General features: G+C 25.4%; 5 protein-coding genes and 1 pseudogene across 5 annotated transcripts, besides 1 other annotated feature; 3 read left to right on the forward strand and 3 right to left on the reverse strand.

Annotated features, from left to right (window-relative positions):
- Positions 1 to 743: 743 nt before the first annotated feature.
- On the reverse strand, positions 744 to 1,344 carry PCHAS_1302600 (fam-c protein; the record flags this gene model as incomplete). The annotated part of the gene is made up of 2 exons (XM_016799063.1): positions 744 to 1,148; positions 1,264 to 1,344. The coding sequence occupies 2 exons, from the start codon at positions 1,342 to 1,344 to the stop codon at positions 744 to 746; spliced, it is 486 nt and encodes a 161-aa protein (XP_016654408.1).
- A 723-nt stretch (positions 1,345 to 2,067) lies between these two features.
- On the forward strand, positions 2,068 to 3,507 carry PCHAS_1302700 (annotated as a pseudogene).
- Positions 2,068 to 3,507: a sequence feature (fam-a protein, pseudogene).
- Positions 3,508 to 4,493: 986 nt separating this feature from the next.
- PCHAS_1302800 (CIR protein) lies at positions 4,494 to 8,306 on the reverse strand (the record flags this gene model as incomplete). Its single annotated transcript, XM_016799064.1, has 3 exons — positions 4,494 to 4,913; positions 5,017 to 8,151; positions 8,292 to 8,306. The coding sequence occupies 3 exons, from the start codon at positions 8,304 to 8,306 to the stop codon at positions 4,494 to 4,496; spliced, it is 3,570 nt and encodes a 1,189-aa protein (XP_016654409.1).
- Positions 8,307 to 12,423: 4,117 nt separating this feature from the next.
- Positions 12,424 to 13,851, forward strand: PCHAS_1302900 (lysophospholipase, putative; the record flags this gene model as incomplete). Its single annotated transcript, XM_016799065.1, has 1 exon — positions 12,424 to 13,851. The coding sequence occupies one exon, from the start codon at positions 12,424 to 12,426 to the stop codon at positions 13,849 to 13,851; it is 1,428 nt and encodes a 475-aa protein (XP_016654410.1).
- A 1,412-nt stretch (positions 13,852 to 15,263) lies between these two features.
- On the forward strand, positions 15,264 to 16,684 carry PCHAS_1303000 (fam-a protein; the record flags this gene model as incomplete). The annotated part of the gene is made up of 6 exons (XM_016799066.1): positions 15,264 to 15,394; positions 15,533 to 15,770; positions 15,866 to 15,935; positions 16,105 to 16,214; positions 16,308 to 16,545; positions 16,680 to 16,684. The coding sequence occupies 6 exons, from the start codon at positions 15,264 to 15,266 to the stop codon at positions 16,682 to 16,684; spliced, it is 792 nt and encodes a 263-aa protein (XP_016654411.1).
- An 887-nt stretch (positions 16,685 to 17,571) lies between these two features.
- On the reverse strand, positions 17,572 to 18,616 carry PCHAS_1303100 (fam-b protein; the record flags this gene model as incomplete). Its single annotated transcript, XM_016799067.1, has 2 exons — positions 17,572 to 18,372; positions 18,548 to 18,616. 2 exons carry the CDS (start codon positions 18,614 to 18,616, stop codon positions 17,572 to 17,574), a joined length of 870 nt encoding a protein of 289 aa, XP_016654412.1.
- Positions 18,617 to 18,797: the final 181 nt, after the last annotated feature.

Genomic DNA, 18,797 nt, shown 5'->3' on the forward strand with positions numbered 1-18,797 from the left:
GCATATAATTTGTTCGTAGTTTGTGGTGTAAAGATAAATCTATATTTTGAAACGGCAAGCAGTAGTGCTTGTATGTATTTATTTAACTATAAAAAACTAAATAATAATTTTTGTGAATGCCAAATATTAAATGATGAGTTTATAAATTTTTTTTTAAAGAAAATTTATGGGTTCTATAGAAATAAAAAAAATGTACGCATATATGTACAAACTTAATGAGAAAACAAAACATTTCTTATATGAATTATAAGCATAATATTCATTTAAATAAAGTCTAAAAATAAATTATTATTGTGTAATATTACAATAAAGAGAACAAATGCTAGGTTGGTGCTTACAAAACAATAATACCCAAAAATATATTAATAAAATAAATGCACAGTATCACACTCAATTTTGTGTGTTTAAAGCCAACTTTTATATAAAATACTAAAACAAACATAAAAATAAGTTGTAAGACAAAATATAAACATATGTATATAATATAAAATTATATGCATACAAATAATAAATACTATGGTTATAGCAAACGAATCAATCGTATTTCAATTATGAATTGTTTTCGGAACATTCTTTCACAAATTATAAACAATAATGTAAATAAGTATATCAGTCTTCTATTAACAATTTATAATAAATAAATTGTATTTATTTTAACATTTATACAATCAGAATAGACTTAAAATATTAACACATAAATATATAAATGGAAAGTCTCATCATATTCTTAATTAGCATATCGATCACACACAAAGGCATCGTTTTTTTTTTCGATCATTATCGTTTTCATCATTTTCATCTTCGTCGCTGTCATATTCATCGTCATCTTCATCTTCTTCTTCATCATCTTCACCATATTCTTCTTCTTCATCTTCTTCTTCATCATCTTCACCATATTCTTCTTCTTCATCTTCTTCGTCATCTTCTTCATCATCTTCACCATATTCTTCTTCTTCATCTTCTTCGTCATCTTCTTCATCATCTTCACCATATTTTTCTTTTTCATCTTCTTCATCATCTTTATCATCGACATCTTTAGGATCATTATTCTTTAATTGGATTTTGTGATTAAATTTTATACCATTTTTTTCATTACTTCTGCTTATTTCTTCGGTATCACGAGCGCTTTCATTTCCTACATCATATTCCTTAGATCGGTCATACAAGAACATAAACATAATAATATATATATGCCATAGCATGTAATAACCACTATTATATAATTTTCTATATATTAGTTTATATTTTACTTTGACAACTTACTTTGTGTTGGGCGCAGTGTACTGATACATCCAAAAGGGCATACAAGGCGATACAAACTAAACTAAGTATCCTTTTATTCATTTTTTTATTAATAGAAAGTGTTTTTCGAAGAAAACGCTTTAAAAATAATATATATTACTTATTCTTTTTCGATTTCCTTTTTATTTATTATTGTTTTACAAAAATAATGGTATTATTTAATATTACAACTTGTTTAATTTTAAATTATATAAAAATTTATTAATTACTTATGGAAGCTGCAATAATTATTGTTCTCTTATATTGAAACGGTTTAAATAAAAAAAAAATAATAATTTGTACATTCTTTTAAAAAATATGTTTACTTTAATTTTTATATACTATATTATATATATATATAATTTTAAATATATTGTAATGTTATTATATAAATATCAATAATAATAATAATTGAATAACTATCATTTAAAGATACAGAACTTAATTAATAATGTAGAAAATACAAGACCGCCATTAATTTCTATATTCTATATATATTTACTAGTATATATAATATTATTTTAAAAAATAATTAAATTTAAAATTTTGAAATTGATGAAATGAATAAATTAAAAAAAATTATTTATATTTATTTAAATAAATATTAAATTTTATAATTTTTCCGAGCATCTATTGCTTCGATTTAGCATACTTATACAACTTTTATGTATGCTAATTTTCAATCTCTATAAATGTATTAATATTTTTTAATATTTTAATTATCAAGTTCAAAAATGAATAAAGGATATATTAAGATTGTTTTATTTCTTTTAAGCATACTCGTATATGTGGATAATGAAGCCCTTGCAACTGAGCTTGTTCCAGAAGAAAATACAACACCCGAACCAACAGATCTTTCCCTTACGTAAGAAAATACAACAATATGTATTACATATTTCATCATGAAGATGTTAAATATATGCCTGTGTAACCATATTATAATATAAATACAATAACTTTATTTTTGTACACATAAAAAATATGTTCATTTTGATCAATGATAGTTCAGAAGAAATAAATGAAAAAAAAGGATATATTATGTACCGATCCAAAAGAAACTAAAGAAGCAATCGAACTTATGAACGAAGCTGTAAAACATTTAGAAATTCATGCTACAGATATGCATAAATATATGTTATGTAGATCCGATAGATTTTCTGATACGACTTTATATAAAAAAAAACTTGAAAATAATACAGATGTTGAAAAAGTTGAATACTCAGTTTATGGTCTCGACAAGGTATCAATTAAAGAAAAATATTAAAATTATAAACCAAATTAAAAAATTATTGTAATTTATATACGAATATTTCTCTTTGTTTTCATTAGCATAATGAAATAATAAACGAAATATGGAATCCTGATCAGCCCAATCCTTTCAATAATGGCGATGTTAAAAGTATACAAAACATAAATAATCAATCAAATTAACATATTATTGTTACTATTTATTCGAAGTTTAGTGATTTATTGTTGCCATTGTTATATGATATTATTTATTGTTTTCTATATCTTCAAATTCATAATATTTTAATTACATAATATAAAATTATTATTTTTTTTTTTAAGTTGTCCGCGTGTACAATCCAAACTTAGTAATAATACAGCAACGTTATAAAAAAAAAACTGGATCCCCTCAGAAATATTTTTATGCTTTAGCTACAAAGGTTCAAGTAAGGAAATTTTTTTTTGTCCATCGCCTCCCAAACCATATTTTTCATATTATTCACAATAGTTCATCCAATATATTTTTGTTAATTTTGTAGATATCAGAAAATACAACTATAATTGCCTATACGTCATCAAATATAAATGATCACAACCCTTCCAAAAAAAAATATGAAAACAAAATCATACAAAAAGCAAATTCATTCAAAATCAACATTAATTCTGAAGAAGATATTAGAAAAGGGAAGTTAAAAAAACGTTTGTTAACTTAGCTGGATATCACATTCAAAATCAACGAAACGGCGCTAATATCACCTATATAGAATCTGTAAGCGATATACAAATTTATATAACATAATAATTTATTTAAACAATTGTTAAACAATATTGTTTTAAATAAATGTGCATATTTATAATATATATAATAATTTGCAAAAAAAATTAAACATTTCATATATTCACCAATTTATGTTTTTTTCTTAGATTGATGGGCATACTTCCATTAAACCCAGATGCCTTTTAGGAAGATGCTATAATAGTTACTACCTTAATATATAAACATATATTTCATATATATTTTTCAGCACCGTAATATTAGAAGATTTATGTTAATAATACAATTTATTTTCATTCATAGTGGTTGCTTTAAATTATCATCATCGATTGTTTTTTGTTTTAAGAATGTTTTTTTTTGTATATTAATTGTTTGTGTCTTTTAATATTATAATGCATCTATATATATTAATTTTATGTACTCAAAATCGATAAGTTGTTTTGTCTTTTACTATTTCTGTGGCTTTAACTGTTCTTATAAACAAATTATTTTATTAATTCTATAATAAAATAATGATATTTTAAATTAAGATGGTTCACTAAACACTGATAATATAATACGTGATAATATGGAATAATAAAAGACATTTAACATGAATTTAGTTATTAACACTTTCTTTATTGACTCAATTTTTTATAATATAAACACGATTGTCCCAAATTGTATCTTTAGAAAAATATATAGCATTGATACTTTTATAATGTGTTATTATATCTCACTGATTTATTACTCATTCAATAAATATATATTTATATATATCTGTTAGAGAATGTCATTATATCTTTATATAATTTTTATTGAATATTTATAGAAAACAATTGTATATAGCATATAATAGGGATATATAGGGTTATTTCTTACATTTTTCAATAACAAATAATTCATTTTATAATAAAATTATTTTTTAAAAAAGGTTTTATATATTATTAACTACTGTTATTAATAAAGTTTTGGAAAAAAAATAATAATCAGACATTAATAATCCTTGAAAATGGCATCTTTATATAAATTACGAAAATAACAAATGATAATGTTATATTCAACTATTACATAAAAATACATATTTTATTTCATTGAACATAATCATTTATAATAATAAATGAATTTACTATTTATTGTTGTTTTATATTTATATGCACTTTTAAATATAGAGCAATGAATATCTGACTTTGGTTATTTTATAAAAAATATAAGACATTAATTAAATTTATCATTCTATAGTGTCTCGTTTTCTTTTATAGATAAAAAAAATCCACAAAAAAAATAAATTAATAAATGGCATAGGATCGGCCTGCATAAGTTTGTATATATTCAATAATGGTATTTTCACATTAACTGAATTTATAACTATTTCTGTCTTTTTTCCATCACCAAAATTTATAACTGATTTTGTATATTTTTTTTTATATTCTGAATTTATAGTTATATATGTTTTTCGTTTTCCATCACGTGAATTTATCACTGTTTTTATTGATTTTTTTTCATTAACTGAATTTATAATTATTTCTGTCTTTTTCCCATCACCTGAATTTATAAACCTCTTTTCCCTTTTCTTTCCACTAACCAAATTTATAACTCTTTTCATGTTTTTTTCTTTCTTCGAATTCTTTGCAGATCCAAATGATAAATACTAAAATAAAAGCGGTAAAAAATATAACATATTTTTTATATTTGTAATTATTAAGTGACAAAAATTTTTAAAATGATATATTTAATAGTTGCGCATTCTTTACCTTATACGTAAATGCTAAAAAAATGAATATTGCAGCTCCTATAATACCAATGCCTAGTATGTCACATTTTTTATTTGTTCCTATACACCATATTGATGGCTTTTCGTTAATTTTAACATCTGTTCCTGAAGGGTTATTTCCACTCCCTGTATTTGAAGGACTCATACCAGAATTTGGTAATGTACCTGTATTAATTGTTAGTGTTTGAATTCCCCCTTTTCCGGCGTTTGGATCAAGTTTCTGCAATGTGTTAGATGCACCGCTCTGAGTAGTATCTTGGGAAACTGGTGTAGAGCTAGGTTGCTGTTGGGGAGGCGGCGTTTGTGCGCCGGGTGATGGTGAAGTTACTGGTGGCGATGGTTGTGGTGTTGATGGTGATAGTGGAGGTGGTGGTGGATTTTGCTGTGATTGTTTAGATGTATCTGTTCCACCCCCTGGGTCATTGGATCCAGGTTGGTTATCATCTGATTGCGAAGAATTACTGAATGGATTCAATTTGCTAGTTACACTACTAACAGCATTGCCAAAATAACTAGTAGTGCTATTATAAGTATCTGTTATGCTTTTCATCGTGCTATTATAAGTATCTTTTACGGCATTCATAGTGCTGTCATAAGCATTTCTTGCACTATCCACAGCGCTATCATAAGCACCTTTTACAATGCCCACAGTGTTACTATATGTGTCACCGATTTTATTGGCGGCACCTATTAAAATGTTCTTTTGAGTTTTATATATATCGGAAACACTAGGTAAATGATTTATGGGATTTAAATTCACTCCCCAAGAGCTGAACCAACCTCCACTGGATTTTCCTGATGGATGCGTTGCACCCTGATCACCTGATACATTTGACCCACCACTTGCTCCACTACCTGTACTTCCTTGACCACTTGAACCTCCTTGATTACTTGAACCGCCTTGACCACCTGTATCTCCTTGATTACTTGAACCGCCTTGACCACCTGTATCTCCTTGATTACTTGAACCGCCTTGACTACTTGAGCCTCCTTGACTACTCGAACCTCCTTGATTACCTGTATCTCCTTGACTACTTGAACCACTTTGACTACCTGATCCACTATATATACCTCCTTTTCCACCTCCTGGATCTCCTACTGCACCATTTGCTCCACTTCCTCCACTACCTGTTACACCACCTGCTCCACTTCCTCCACTACCTGTTACACCACCTGCTCCACTTCCTCCACTACCACCTGCTCCACCACCGCCTGCTCCACTACTACTTCCTCCACCACCACCTGCTCCACTACTACTTCCTCCACCACCACCCGCTCCACTACTACTTCCTCCGCCACCACCTGCTCCACTACCAGCAACTCCCTGCTTAAAATTTGGGCCTTGTGGTTGATTTATTGCATCGCTTGAGGAATCTGCTTTATTTCCAGTGACTGCATTTTTTTGTGCACCAATTCCACCAGGTGATGTGCCTGGATCCGTCCCTGGATTTGTTTGTTGGCTATTTGTGTCCCTTTTTGGATCTGTTGGATTGTTTACTACTCCACTTTGTATACCTGTTGATGTTACCGTACCCGTTGAGGATGTACCTGGTGGTGATTGTATACCTGATGGTGGTGTTACATCTGGTGGTTGCGTTGCACCTGATTGTAGTGTTGTACCTGGTGATGATGAACCCGATGGTACTTGTGCACCTGGTGATGATAGTGTTGCACCTGGTGGTGATAGTGTTGCACCTGGTGGTGATGGTGTTGCACCTGATGGTAGTGTACCTGCTTGTGTTGTACTTGTTGATGTTGGTGTACTTGTTCCAGATGATGCCGATGGTAAAACTTTTGGTGGTGGTACAGGTGCTAATTGTGCAGGTGGTTTTGGCCCAGGTTGCCCTGGTTTCCCTGGTTTCCCTGGTTGTCCTTGTTGCCCTTGTTTCCCTGATTGCCCTTGTTGCCCTGATTTCCCTTGTTGCCCTGATTTCCCTTGTTGCCCTGATTTCCCTTGTTGCCCTGATTGCCCTTGTACTTTTTTTTGTGACGATCCTGATGGTGTAGGTACTGGTTGTGCAGGTGGTGGTGTCGGTTTTCCAGCTGCTGTATGTGCAGGCGCTGGTTTTGCAGGTGCTGGTTTTGGAGCTGCTGGTTTTGTAGCTACTGGCTTTGTAGCTACTGGTTTTGTACCTGCTGATTGCGGTGGTGATGGCACTACTGCTTTTCCCGGTGTTGTAACTTTTCCTGATGAATCTTTTGCTCCACGTTGTAAATTCCCAGAAGGTTGTTTTTGAGGTCCTGAGGGGGGTTTATTAGAGTCTCCAGTCCCTTTAGATATGCTCTGTGATTTTGTTAATGCAATTTGTTTTCCAAGTTCCTCATCCTGTGATTTCACTTTTCCACACGCTTCAGTATCAAAGCTAAGTGCTTCATTATCAGATACAAAATATTTATTTTCATTTTTAAACGTTTTAAGAGGTTCAATACGTCTAGTTAATGCATCTCTTGTCTTTTTTTCAAAACTTTTATTATCAATAAGTTTAGTCGATATAAAATTTTCATACATTTTTTTTAAACTATCCAATAAATGTAGATATGGTTTACATCCATTAACAGCGCTATGAGTGGTTCTATAATAGTTACGGCATTGTGTAGAATGATTTACAAGGGTGTTTCTATCATTATCGCTAATATTTTTGAGATTTTTGTTATTTTTATTGTATTCAGTAACTAGTTTACATATATAAGTAAGTAAGGTGTACATTGCGTTCATTTTCCTAATAGTAGCATTCTTATAAATATTTTTACTTCTTAAAACGTTCCAATAATTAAAATTCCCCATAGAATTCTTTAAATTCTTTTCATAAGATTCTTCCATAGTTATTTTATAGTCGTTGTCAATCTTAAATAATTTATCGCCTAGCCACATCATAAAAAACTCAACATGCCGGTTATCATTATTTCCGATCCCTTTAAAACTGCTCCCAACATTAAGAAGATTGTTATATAAATATGCTCCCACAGCATTAACTCTTTCATAATTATTTTGACAAGGGCGAAGGGTTCTATTTTCATAAGGGCATCTATATTTCAATGAATCGTTTTTATTAAATTTGTTCTCATCGACAATTCCATTGTTAAAATATTCATCAGCCTCGATAAAGTAACTACACTAAGAAAATATTTTTAAATTTTAAATAAAATAAATACTAATAAAAATATTGTTGAAATGGATTTTAATAGTGATTTGTAGATAGTGCGTCATTCAAATCATGTAAAGACATGTGTTTTGTTTAAAAAATATATACTTACTGCTTTATTAGCCATTGTAATGATATTCTATCTTTAATTTGTCGATATTTGGCATCATATTATTTTTATATAAAATATATAACTGAACCAAACAAAATCTGCAATTAAGCACATTCTTGTTATTTTGAATATTTAAATTAATATGTAGTAATAATATAATACCATTACTAAAGGAATATTATTTTTACTTTTATGGCAATTTATCTAAATCGCCTTATGTTTTAATTTATTTAAACATGCTTGATAATATATACATCTAATACCATTATTTTTATAAAATTTAGGATTATCCAATTATATATTTTTTGTAACCTTGTAATTGGTTTAAATAATCACATTTCCTTATAATTATAAGTTTAAACATAGAGAAAAACGATATGCTCTCTCTCTCTTTTTAATAAAGCAATTTCGGAAAATATATTACTATAAATATATAAAGAATTAGAAATATATTGTCACTATAATTGTTAAAAATATATTTATATCTCATTATTGATATCATATATTGATATGCGTTATTATTCTGCATCACATGTTGCATATTTTATTATTACTTCTATTAAACATAAAACAAATTATTTATTAAAATTGTAACACTTAAAAATAATTCAACATTGTTACTTTTTCTAAATAGATGACATATCGTTTGTATTTATATTTAAATTAATAATATAAATTAATACCTCGTTTAAATGTGCAAGAACTTTGTTTATACGTACTTTTTTTCTCTCTATATAAATAAATTTTAACAAATAATATTACACTTCATATTCTATGATCTTTCTAAAATTAAAGCTCAAAATGTGCAATTAAAGTTAATATAACAATTAAAATTATAATAATATGGCACCTAAAATAGTTTTAGAATAAGTTAATACATATATGAAATGTATGTTATCCTTTTCATTTTTATTAACTATCTAAGATATAAATAAATACCAACACAAATTTTAAGCTATTAAAACTAATTCAATAAAAAAATTATCCTATTATTTAAATTTGTTACTTATATTCGTTTAGCAATTACTTTTGATTTGTGGTAATAATAAACTTTTAGAAACAATATACGTGGATTTACCATTCTAGTGCATAATGCTATTTAGAACCTAAACAGATTACATGCTGCATATTTTATAATAAAGCATTTAGTTCAATATAGAAAAACTATATTTTTATGAAAAATATAAAATTATTAATAGAATTAATAATATGTGAATTGGTAATATTACTACATTAAAATTGCACTTAAGCATAAATTATAATAATTATTTATCTTTTGCATCTTTTAAGTTTAAATAATATATAATTAATATATCAACGTATTCGAATAAAATGAGTTTAATGATTTGTTCGCATTTAATACTTTATTTATTGCTGCCATTGGTGATTCCTGGTATATCACTGTATAGTACAACGGAAAAATTAATGCGATTAATAAAAATACGTCAAACCAATTAGTAATTTTCCTTGTTTCATTGTTTTAAAGCATGGCATTTTATAACATTTATATTATTTCATAATAACATATATTTAAATTATTTTAAAGTTTGTATATATATAATAACCTAATAAAATGTTATTAGCTCAAATAAAATTAATCATTATGTACCTTTTCGATAAAATTAATATTTAATTATATGATGTTTCCAAAATAAACCATGCTTCAATATTAGTTTCGGTAGAATATTTTGTTATGCTATATGTATCGGCATATAATAATAATTATAGTTATATCTATCATATTATTTATAATTAAAACATAATATTATATGGAAAATTATTAATATAATTATATTTAACCATTTTAAAATATAATTTATTTATACCTCAAAACTATAAAACTTAAAAAATATTGTATATATAGTTCAATTTTTATGTATTATTAAAAATGTTAGATGCGTGAAATGCCTTTTATAGATAGCGTTGTATTATCAACTACCACCCGATATTTTATGAATCTACATTTTGTGATTATCTATTATATATCGGTAATGTGCTTAACTAATCTTAAAATCACACATATTAATATGAATATATATTGTAATGTAGGCAATTGTTCCAAATGAATCTATCTTATAATTCATACCTAGTCTCAAATATAATAATATTATACAGTTCGGTTAACACCATACAATTTAAATTAAAGCAAATGTAGCATGCATTATAAGTTTTAATAACTAACATGTTCATCAAATAATTCAATATAGTCCCTGATTAACAAGTTTTATATAATAGACAATTATTATGTAGTGAATATATGATATTTTATTTTAATCATATTAATCAATATTATCAATCAATTGTATATATTTTATTTTATGGAAAATATATTACACAGTCCCTTTCATAATAATGGCTATACCCCTTTTTAGCTGCATATTTAGACGTCATCTCGAGATTAAACATACGGGATGGCATATATATTTAATTACCATTTAAAACTAATAAATATGATTAAATTATAAGCAACTTAATAAAAATGTAACCCTAACCCAAAACATAGGCTCCATAGAACAAACTATAACTCATAGTACAGAACCATGACCCAAATACGGGTTCCCAAAAATACATCTCTACACCTGAATCCGAACCCAAAACAGAACCCAAAATGTAAAGCATAGAGAAAAACAACTTATTAAGCATTTTATTTACTATTTTGTGCATAATTATCGTCGTTCTTAGTTAACATCATTCCTCAAACCCAATTTAATGTATTTTATATAGTAATGCAAATATATTTTTAAGAAGTTTATTTTTTGCATATTCTATATAGCGTACATTTTTATGAACAAATATAACATAATTTTTTTTAGGGTTTATAATGTATCGGCAAATATTAAATAATAAAATGTATTAAACACGATTGTTTTTTCACGTCTTGATAATTTAAATATTACGAAAGGCTATCCTTCAAAACACTATCTTATATACATTTTTAGAATATTTAAAAATAGAGATTCTGTTTTTTTCGTCATTTATTTTAGATTGTTTTTATTTTGTGAACATATGCTAAATATAATAGCATATATATTCACCCAATTGTGATAATAATCTAAATTATAAACACATAAAATGAAAAAATTTATTTTTTAGATATGTTTGTAAATTTTACGGTTAAAATTATATCATAAATTTTAGAAATATTCTATTAAATGTAGACAATATTTTAAGGGAAATGAAATGTTTATTACTTTAAATAAAAAAAAAATGTAAATACTTTTATAGGTTTTCTTATAATGTATAATTAATCCCATAAACCATTAACAGTTCTAAAGTATTATATATATTGTAATATTTCTTTCTGGGGAATTATTATATTTTATATTCGTTATAATTAAAAAATTATATTGATAATAATATATACAGGTTTTTTATTTATACCAACTTAAATATACTTGTTATTACATCGAAGTAAAAATAAAAAAAAATTTTTTGGTTGTCGTTTTTTTTCGTTGCTTTTATAATATACTATGCATATTGTATTTGCTCATTATTATTTTTTAAGTAAAAACATTATATAAATCATTATTTATTAATAAAAAATAATACATAACAATTATATATTTTAAATATATATTTTTTCTTATACCATATTTTAATTGCCGAAATTAAGAAAATTAAATAAAGCCAAAAATATATTACCTAAAAACAAATAATATATAATAATTTGTATTCATTTTATTATATCAATTGCAATTTCATCTGATTGCATGAAATCCTCGAAAAAGCATCGAAAATGAGATAAAGAACTATAATTATACATTTTTTTCCATTTCTTATAATTTGTTTACGATTTATTATATTATTATAATATACATGCAATGCTATTAATATTATTTGATGGTAATGTAATATGTATGTAGAGCTTGTATTTTAAATTGGATAAAGCAATAATACAATTTAATATGGTATATTTGTTTGTGTCAATAATCTATATGCATACATTTGAAAAATAAAATTTTAATTATATATGCATATATATATACAGTTTATGCAAAAAATAAAGACATTCACTATTTAAAATGCCTTATTAAAAGGAAAAGTAGTATATATATATATGCATATGTTTTGGCTATAAAAAATATATATATTTTTAGTTGTATAATGGATTATTATACTCATAATATTGGTGATGGAAGAAATTGAATTGAATGGTGATGAATTAAGAAATACAGCATGTAATTTAGATGGTAATCCTAAGGTAGGCTGGTTATGTAATAAAAATGGTTTACTTTTAAAAACATATGAGTGGGTAACTCATGGTGCTATAGGAATTATATTGTTAATACATGGGCTGAAAGCTCATACTCGATTAACTTTTATGAAAATAAATTTAAAAATGCCAAATGCCAATGAAGGCTTAGTAATAGACACTGATAATTACTATATTTATAAAGATAGTTGGATTGAAAAATTTAATCAAAATGGTTATTCAGTATATGCACTAGATTTCCAAGGGCATGGCGAATCGCAATCGTGGAGAAATATAAGAGGCGATTTTAAGTATTATGATGATCTGGTTGATGATGTATTACAATATATGAATCAAATTCATGATGAAATCTCAAATGATAATCAAATGAATGAAGAATCCCATAATATAGTAGCAACTAAAAAAGAAAGGCTTCCTATGTATATTATGGGGCATTCGATGGGGGGAACTATTGCTTTAAGAATATTACAATTATTAAAGAAAAAGCAAGAAGATAAAATTAAGATGCGAGATTCAAATAGCTATAAAAGTGGTAACGCCATGTTAAACGATTCTACTAATGTAAATAAAATTGGCAATAATGTGGTAGAAGATATGATTAATGATAAGTATGATATGGATAATACCCATTTCATTACCAATTCTAGTGATTATTATTCCGATAATTCCTGTGCTAGTACCTGTGCTAGTACCTCCGCTAGCATCTCTGCTACAGCAAATGTTGTTGTTAGTAGTAAAGATGAAGAATGTTATAATTATTTAGATAAATTTAATATTAAAGGATGTATAGCTTTATCTGGTATGATGAGAGCAAAAACACCATTGGGTTCGGGGAATAGATCAATTAAGTATTTGTATTTACCTATAGCAAACTTTATGTCTCGTGTCGCGCCTCGTCTATTAGTTTCGAGAGAATCACATTATAAAAGGTCCGAATATGTTGCTAATATATGTAAATATGATAAATTTCGAAATAATAATGGGGTAAGATTTAAATGCTTCGCTGAACTTATGAGAGCAATGATCAAATTGCATTGTGATATTAATTATATGCCAGAAAATGTTCCTTTATTATTTGTGCATTCAAAAGATGATACTATTTGTTGCTATAAAGCGGCATATTCATTTTATAATAAAGCAAAAGTTCCTGGAAAAAAATTCCATACGGTTGATGATATGGGTCATGCTATAACGGCAGAGGAAGGGAATGAAGATATTTTAAACGAAATTCTTAATTGGATTTCTTATGGAAAAACCAATTATGAAGACATAAAAGAAGGTGAAAAAGAAGGCGAAAAGAAGATTAAAAAGAATGCAAAAAAGAAGGTGAAAAAAAAGACGAAATAGAAGACGAAAAAAATTACACATTGTTGAAGATATGAATCATGTTATAACGGCAGCGACAGGAAATGAAAAAATTTTTTTTAAATTGTTGATTGAGTTTGTAATTTAAGAAGGAATAATCGAGATGAAATATAAAATGTGTGTTAATAATGCCTACATTAATTATTGTTTTGTATTTTTATGAGCATAAATGGAACTTCTTTGATGAATTTTTTAAATCAAAGCAAGAAAATGTAATAATAAATATAATATATCTTTTTACATTATGTATATGTTCTTTAAATTAGGTTTTAAATTAAATTTGTACATAATGATTTTAGTTGCAAATTGAAGGTATATATATATACTGTTAATTTGTGAATTCATACGAATTAAAACTAATTATGTAATAACTTTACTTTTAATTATCTTTTATGTTCTTATAATTAATAAATTGGCAATTAAAATAATAATCATTTATATTTATTATTTGCTGCTTCCTTATATGTAAGACAATTTTAAAGGCAAAAAAACAAAGAATCAAATTTCGTATTAGAATATCATTTTTAAAATAGAATGGTGTTGAAACAATTTAAATTAGATAAGTATTATTACGTAAATTGTGGAAAAACAATATTCAGATGTGTATATATGCCTTTTGTATAATAATTTGCTTAATAAATATATGTATTTCATAAGGAAAATAGGCAACCGATTTCTTAAAATAACAACGTTACTACTTTGTATATGTAATATAGATCCATTTATAATGCATTTAGATTAATTTCGTCGTGTAGATGTTGTTCTATTTACTGGGTTTAGTACAATATATTTTGTAAAACAAATGGAAAAAAATAAAAAATGATTATTTTAATATAATTATATATGCTTACATTAATGCTTATATAAAAAATAATATTTTTTTATATTATTTTCTTACTTTTATATTTTTATTTTAAATGATTGATTTTCGATTAGGTAAAACAGCATACATAGTTTTTTTCTATTATATAAAAATATAAGTGCATATGTGGTTCTATACGTAATGGAACATTTTATAAAATTTAAATCGAATTTAATTAATTATAAAAATATAAAACCTCTGTATTCATAATGCTATATATTAAAAATGTCATTTATTTAATATAATTAAAGTTATTTATTTTTGGATATTAATGAAATTATTGATATTCATTATTTATGAAAGCTTCTCCTATTTGACGTCGTTTTGTGATTGAATTATTTATATAAAAAATATATTCAACTTATAAGTTGGATAAAACATACATTTTTCGTTTGAATAATATTTTTTTATACATTATTGGAAAAAAATATTTGCTTCGATTTTAATTATACTTCTGCAACTTTTCGAGATGTTATTTTTTAATTAAAAAAATACAATATATGTTTTAAAATTTTGCTTGTAAATTTCAAATATGAATAAATCTTATATTCAAAATGTTTTTTTTCTTTTAAGCATATTCGTATATGTGAATAATGAAACCCTTGCAACTGAGTCAGCTCCAGGAAAAGCTATAACATCCATATCAACACGCCATTGTCCTACGTAAGAAAATATAACAATATATATTGCATATTTCATTATGAAAATACTAAATATACACTTATGCAACAATGCTATAATATAAATACAATACCTTTATTTTATACGCATTAAAAATGTGTTCATTTTTATCAATGATAGTTCAGAAGAAATATACGTAAAAAACAAGCACCTATTATGTGTCAATCCAAAAGAAATTAAAAACGCAAACAAGCTTATGAAAGACGCTGTAAAACATTTAGAATATCATGCTACAAATGAAAATGATTATAAGTACAGTGGAACAAATTCTTATTATAAAATGCTTTTATATAAAAAAAAGCATCAAGGCCATACAGATGTTGAAAAAATTCAATATACAGTTGATGATCCAGATATGGTATCAATTAACGAACAATATTAAAATTATAAACCAAATTAAAATTAACAAATTATTATAATTTATACACATATATTCCTCTTTGCTTCTATTAGTATAATGAAGTAATAAACAGATTATGGGATCCCGATAGTGACAAATTGCTCGATAAAGGCTCTGTTAAAAGTATACAGAACATAAATAATTAGTCAATTCAGCATATTATTATTACTTTTTATTTGATATATAGTGATTTGTTATTGCCGTTGTTATATTATTCTATTTATTGTTTCCCATATCTTCAAATTCATGGTATTTTAATTTCATATACTCAATTTTATAATATTTTGTTTAGGAAAATTTGACCGTGTGTACAGTCCAAATTTAGTAATAATGCAACAACGTTCCAAAAATTCGATTTTTGGCCGCTGGAAATATTTTTATGCTTTAGTCAAAAAAACTCAAGTATGTAAACTTTTCTTCTTCTGTTTTATTATAAATCGTGCTTATCATATTATGACACGAAATTTATTAAATAAACCTTTATTAATTTTGTAGATATCCGAAGACAAAACTATAATTGCCATGACTTCAGCAAATATAATTGATCACAATCCTTTCGGTAAAGAATATAAAAACACAATCGTAGAAAGCGCAAATTTATTCACAACTGAAATTGATTCTGAAGAGGATATTAGAAAAGGAAAATTAAAAAAAACATTTGTTAACATAGCTGGATACCTCATTGAAAAAAAAGACAAATATGTTGATGTCACCTATATCAAATCTATAATTGGTATACAAATATTAATAATATAATAACTTATTTCAACAATGTTAAAAAAATATGTTTTAAATAAATGACCTATTTATAATATAGAAAAAATTTAAACATTTTATATATTCATCCATTTGTGCTTTTTTTCTTAGATTGATGGACACACTTTCATTTAACAAAAATGCATTATTGGAAAAGCTTTCGATGCTTTATTCCTTTATATAGAAACATATATTTATATATATTTTTTTGGGCACCGTAATATTCGAAGATTTGTGTTAATATAACGATTTGTTTCCACACATGATGGTTGCTTTAAATTGTCATCATAAAGTGTTTTTTTGTTTTAAAAATGTTTTCTTTGTATATAATTTGTTTATGTCTTTTAATATTAGGATGTATCTGTATATATTAATTTGTGAATACTACAATATAACGGTTATTATTTATGATATTCCTTTCATTTAATGCTCGTCACCCTTTTTTTGTTTACAAACGTAGATATCATCTCAAGATTAAGCATACAGAGATGGTACCTATATTTAATTAGTATTTATAGACTAATAAACATGATCAAATTATAAATAAATTAATAAAAATATACTTTAACCCAAAATGTAGATTCAGTAGAACAAAACTCCCAACCATAAATACAAACCTATATATAACCTCAATATAGCTTATAATTTTATTAACAAATGTGTTTAAATTAAGTTTATTTAAAATAATTATAAATATTAACTAAAAATGAGTAAAATAAAAATCCATTAATATATAATATATATATATATATATATATATATATATATATATATATATATATGGAAATACGGATAAATGAGTTTTTAACAAACACTAAACAAAGACAAATTCATTATATATTACATTAAAAAAAAATATATATAATAATAAAACAAGCGGTTAAATCAAATTTCATTGTTCTATAAATGCAAAAGGTGTAACTTTTATGCCATAAAATATTAAATATATTATTTTTAATCATTTAAGAAAGTATAATAAATCATAATAATAGAGTGGTTATCTTTATTTTTGGTGTTCTAGGAATTTTGGGAGTTTTGGGAAATTTGGGGATTTTGGGGATTCTAGGGATTTTTGGGGTTTTTGGTTTTTTTTTGGTGCTTTATATATTTTAAGGCCTAATTTCCTGAATTGATAGCATCTAAAAAGTGTTTCAGCTGAAAGCCCTACAATTAAAGTACCCATTACCCATAGATTAATTCCTGGTACGTGAACCAAAATAGACAGCGCAATTAATATTCCCGCCCTCACATATAATCCTTTGCGCTTTTTGTTTAGCTTTCGTATATTTATTAATTTATCATAAGCAGTTGTATTGACTGCATTCTGCTCATTCGCCGTGATAACTCTTAGATATTCGGATCCGTTATGGCCTTCATGATTTGATACAGAAGCAACTTCACGTCTATTTACTATTCTTTTATCTTGTATTGGTTGTATTGCTAATTTATTATTCTTTATATTATCAAGCTCTTTTTTTACTCCATCTAATTCTGTTCGAAGTTCATGAATGAGCTTTTTCGTTTTTTTATCTACATTATTTAAATTGGGTAATGTATTATTTCTTTTATCCTTCTCTCTATGTGAATCTATAATATTTTGAATTTTTTTTATAACCTCGTCATCATCATCATCATCTTCATAGTTATCCTTATAGTCATTAAATTGATCTGCAAGAGTCAAAGTTGATTCATAAAAATTATTTAAATCAAATTGATTGTCTGCATTTGCTAATATTCTATTATTTTCTAAATTTATTATATTCCTTTCAAGGTATACGTTGCTCTCGTTTATAAAGTGTAATATCTGCAAATAAATGAAATATTTATTAATATATATAATTATTTTTAATTGATTCTTTGACTTAACATAAGTGGTTTACCAATACATGAAAAAATAATATAAAATTAATATAAAACAAATAGATACAAAGCTATAATGAAATATTATTAATAATAAAAAAAAATAACGTATAACTTACATTTTTGGTATATTCAAAAGAACAAATAATAATTGAAAAAAAAACAAAATTTAAAATACTGATTCTCATTTTTTAACTTTATTCATTAAATAAATGAAATAATGATGATAACTTCATATTTATTAGCTTTTTGTTCTAAATTTTATGAATATATTTATAAAAAAAAATATGATATTTATTTCATTTATTAATTTTTGGAATTTTTTATAGAATTAATTTATGTAACCGTTGTAATAAATTTCTTATCTCC

The sequence above is a fragment of the Plasmodium chabaudi genome, assembly GCF_900002335.3.
Source record: "Plasmodium chabaudi chabaudi strain AS genome assembly, chromosome: 13".
In the NCBI taxonomy this organism is placed as follows: domain Eukaryota; phylum Apicomplexa; class Aconoidasida; order Haemosporida; family Plasmodiidae; genus Plasmodium; species Plasmodium chabaudi.